This window comes from Camellia sinensis, chromosome 9 (assembly GCF_055761805.1).
Source record: "Camellia sinensis isolate YWXY chromosome 9, ASM5576180v1, whole genome shotgun sequence".
In the NCBI taxonomy this organism is placed as follows: domain Eukaryota; kingdom Viridiplantae; phylum Streptophyta; class Magnoliopsida; order Ericales; family Theaceae; genus Camellia; species Camellia sinensis.
In genome coordinates this window covers 69139279-69142972 of record NC_138969.1, presented here as the reverse complement: position 1 = coordinate 69142972, position 3694 = coordinate 69139279, and the positions used below count along the sequence as shown (strand labels likewise).

General features: G+C 28.3%; 1 protein-coding gene across 1 annotated transcript; it reads left to right on the top strand.

Moving 5' to 3' along the window:
* Nucleotides 1–226: 226 nt before the first annotated feature.
* Nucleotides 227–3328, top strand: LOC114266519 (uncharacterized). The gene is made up of 2 exons (XM_028207421.2): nt 227–278; nt 2796–3328. The coding sequence occupies exons 1-2, from the start codon at nt 227–229 to the stop codon at nt 3326–3328; spliced, it is 585 nt and encodes a 194-aa protein (XP_028063222.2).
* The last annotated feature ends 366 nt before the right edge of the window (nt 3329–3694 follow it).

Here is a 3694-nt window from a genome sequence, read left to right as displayed (position 1 = left end):
AGGGAAACTTCAGAAACTGCCATGTAGGAGAGAGAATTTCGAGATATTAGTATTGAGGCTTTGAAGAATTTTAAGAATACATTACATTTGTTTATATATAGTATATAGATATAGATATAGATATAGATATTTATATTTGCTATAGATTTTTTTTAATGTACAAATTATTTTTTTTAGATTTTTTTTAATAAAAGTAATTTAACAATTCCATCACTAACCATAGTGTATGGGAAAAGTTGAAAAGGGTCCTGCAGTAACTATGAGAGAAGGCAAAAAAGGTTTGTGGGTTGGGAGAAACTAATAAATGCTGAGTTTTTTTTTTTTAATCAAAAAATTAGAAAATTAATATTGCGATATTGGAGCTCTCACAAGGCTTGTGGATTAAAAATGTATAATTTTATAATGAGAGTTTAGAACTCTTAGGAAGTTTTTCATTAGAAACCATTTTCCTTATATAATGGGGGTGTTTGGAAACCCAAAGTTGAGGCTAAAATAGCCTCAAATACAAAAAAAAACTAAATAGCCTCAAATAGTACCTTAAACTAATAGTTTATATTTATAAAAAAAAAAACAAAAACCAAAGCAGCCAGCAGTGGGTAGAGGGTAGGCATAAGGTAGGGCCAGCCTAGTCTCACAGGCTGAAATGACACTTTTGCCCCTATAGACCAATTTTGGAAAAAGTGAAGTTAGCGACAAATTTGTCATTTCAACCTTGAACATCATTTCAAACACATTTTTCAATGCAACAACTCAAATAAAAATACATCCTATCTTCCCAAACACAAAAATTAAAATAGCTTACTAAAATAGCCAAAAAATCAAAAAATCTCTAAAATAATCCCTTTCCAAACACCCACATATATAGATATAGATATAGATATAAATATTTATATTTGTTTTAGATTTTTTTAATATACAAATTAATTTTTTTTTAGATTTTTTATAAAAGTAATTTAATAATTCTATCACTAACCATAGTGTATGAGAAAAATTGAAAAGGGTGCTGTAGTAACTATGGGAGAAGTCAAAAATGCTTGTGGGTTGGAGAAGTCAATAAATGCTGATTTTTTTTTAAAAAAAAAATAAAAAATTAGAAAATTAAGATTGGGATATTAGAGCTCTTATAAGGCTTGTGGATTAGAAATCCCATTTTTCTTATATAATACTAGCATATCACCCGTGCTATGCATGGATTGTGTTTACAATTATCTATATATGTGAATTGTGATTTTTAATTTTTTTTTAAATGTCTTCTTTTTTTCCTTTTTTATATTATATTAAAGTTTAATATTTTGATAATAATCATATATGTTGGACTTTTCAAGGAATTAAATGTCTTATTTATTTATTTATTATATTATATTACAGTTTAATATTTTGATAATAATCATATGTGTTGGACTTTTCAAGAAATTTTTTTTATGCTTGTTCTTCATACATTAAAGTGTTATTATGAGGGATAATGATCATATTTGTTGGGACTTTTTAAGGAATTCATATGTGTTGGATTTGAAAGAATTTTTTTTATGCTTGCTCTTAATGCATTAAAGTATTATTATGAGGGTAAGACTTGGGAGGTGGAAGAAGTTAATAAATGCTAAGATTTTTTTTTAAAGTCAAAAAATCAAGAAATTTAGATTGGGGATTGGATCTGCCACAAAGCTTGGGGCTAAAAACCCTCTTTTGCTTAATACATAGTATAGATATAAATAATTATTCGTCAATTATTTGATCTTTGCATGAACAAGGCCTAAAGTTGATAAATGTGTAATATGCATGCTTCAATTTATTATTAATTTTAGCAATAATAATTTTTATAATCATCATAATATGACACTGAATTGAGTGTAATATTTATATTGCTTGTTGTTATGACAAAGTGTATAGATTAAAAGCAATTTCAAAATTTCGTTGAATCGTTCAGTCTATTAAATAAATATATTTATTTGACTGTATTACATTAGAGAATTATGCTTTTCCTTGTCTGATTATGTACACTTATTGGCTATTATTGTTGTTAATAAATATTAATATTTACATATTTTCATGATTTAAATTTAATATCATGATATAATTTTATGACATTGAATATTAAATATTGAGGTGGTTAATTCATGTTAGGTGTAATTCTTGTTGACCATTATATGAGATATTCATGATTGTCATATTGTATAATTTGATATATATATCAGTGCATGTGTAGCCATATATAATACTGTATCATATATATATATATATATATTCATGTTTGTCTAAAGTTTTTATTATTATATTGGTAATTGTAATCACATAAAAGAAATTCTAGATATCATAAAATAGTGATTTTATTAAAATAGTGATTGAATTAATTATAATTAAATAAATCAAATTAATAAATAGAGAACATTGTCGGTTAGTTCCGTATTCATAGAGTTTACTAATAGATTTGCAAAACTTATGAATATAGAACTACATAAAAGAATTGTTAAAAGGGTAACATTAAGATCAATAATATTCTCAATTGCAGTTATAATTAGGAGATTGAGACTAGCCTAAAAGAGAGTCACTTTCAGATAATTATGAACTGGGTAGGGAAATGTAATTTATGTAATTTAACAAATTAGAATTGAATATCCAAAGGAAACATAACTAACTGAAAAGTTGCATACATTATTTTAGACCTACATAAGTGATTTTTGACGAGTGGATAATAGATATACCTAAGTTTTGCCCAAAGGAAAGACTTATGTGATATTAATAGTTTATCATTATAATTCTCAAAGCTTTAATATGTATATTGTTCTATCTTATTTCAGTGACAATTCCCACCTCATTGCACTCTCTTGCATTAGGCGTCCCTCTACTTACTGTCTCGAATTTTTCGGAATGGTATGAGGATGTTCAGTTTACACTTGGTGTGTTGGACCTCGATATGACATTACTTGAAGATAAACCTGTAGACATTACTGAAGATAGCACTGCAAAACAAGTTGTCCTTTTTGAATCATGGAAGAGAGCCAATAGACTTAGTTTGATGTTCATGAAGATGACCATTGAAAATAACATCAAGACCTCTTTACCTCAAACTATTAATGCATTGGAATACTTAAAGGCTGTAGAAGATCGATTTAGATTTGCTGACAAGTCATTTGCTAGCACTATTATGGCTAAATTGACAATAATAAAATATGATGGCAATCGAGGAGTTCAGGATCATATCCTCAATATGGCTAACAAAGCTGTAAAGTTTAAAACTTTAGGGATGGAAGTTGATGAAACTTTCCTTGTGCAGTTTATTCTCAACTCACTTCCATCACAGTTCGATGCATTCAAAATTCACTACAAATAAAGATAAGTGGAGTTTGAATGAGCTGACTAATATTGGTGTTTAGAAGGAAGTGAGGTTGAGGGAGGAAGGATGCTAAACTACATTAGCTATAACTCATGGAGCTATAAAGAAAAAGAAGGGTCAGTTTGCAAAATCAAAGAAAAATCCACCCAAGAAAAATAATGGACCTGGGGAAGAAAATTAGGCTCCGAATGGGTTCACTGTCAAGTGCGACTTTTGTGGCAAGAAAGGACATGTGAAGAAAGACTGCAGTAAGCGAAAGGCTTGGTTCGAAAAGAAATGTATGAAACTTTCTTTTGTTTGTTATGAATCAAATCTTGTTGAAGTACCTTTTAATACTTGGTGGATTGACTCTTGGGCCATGAC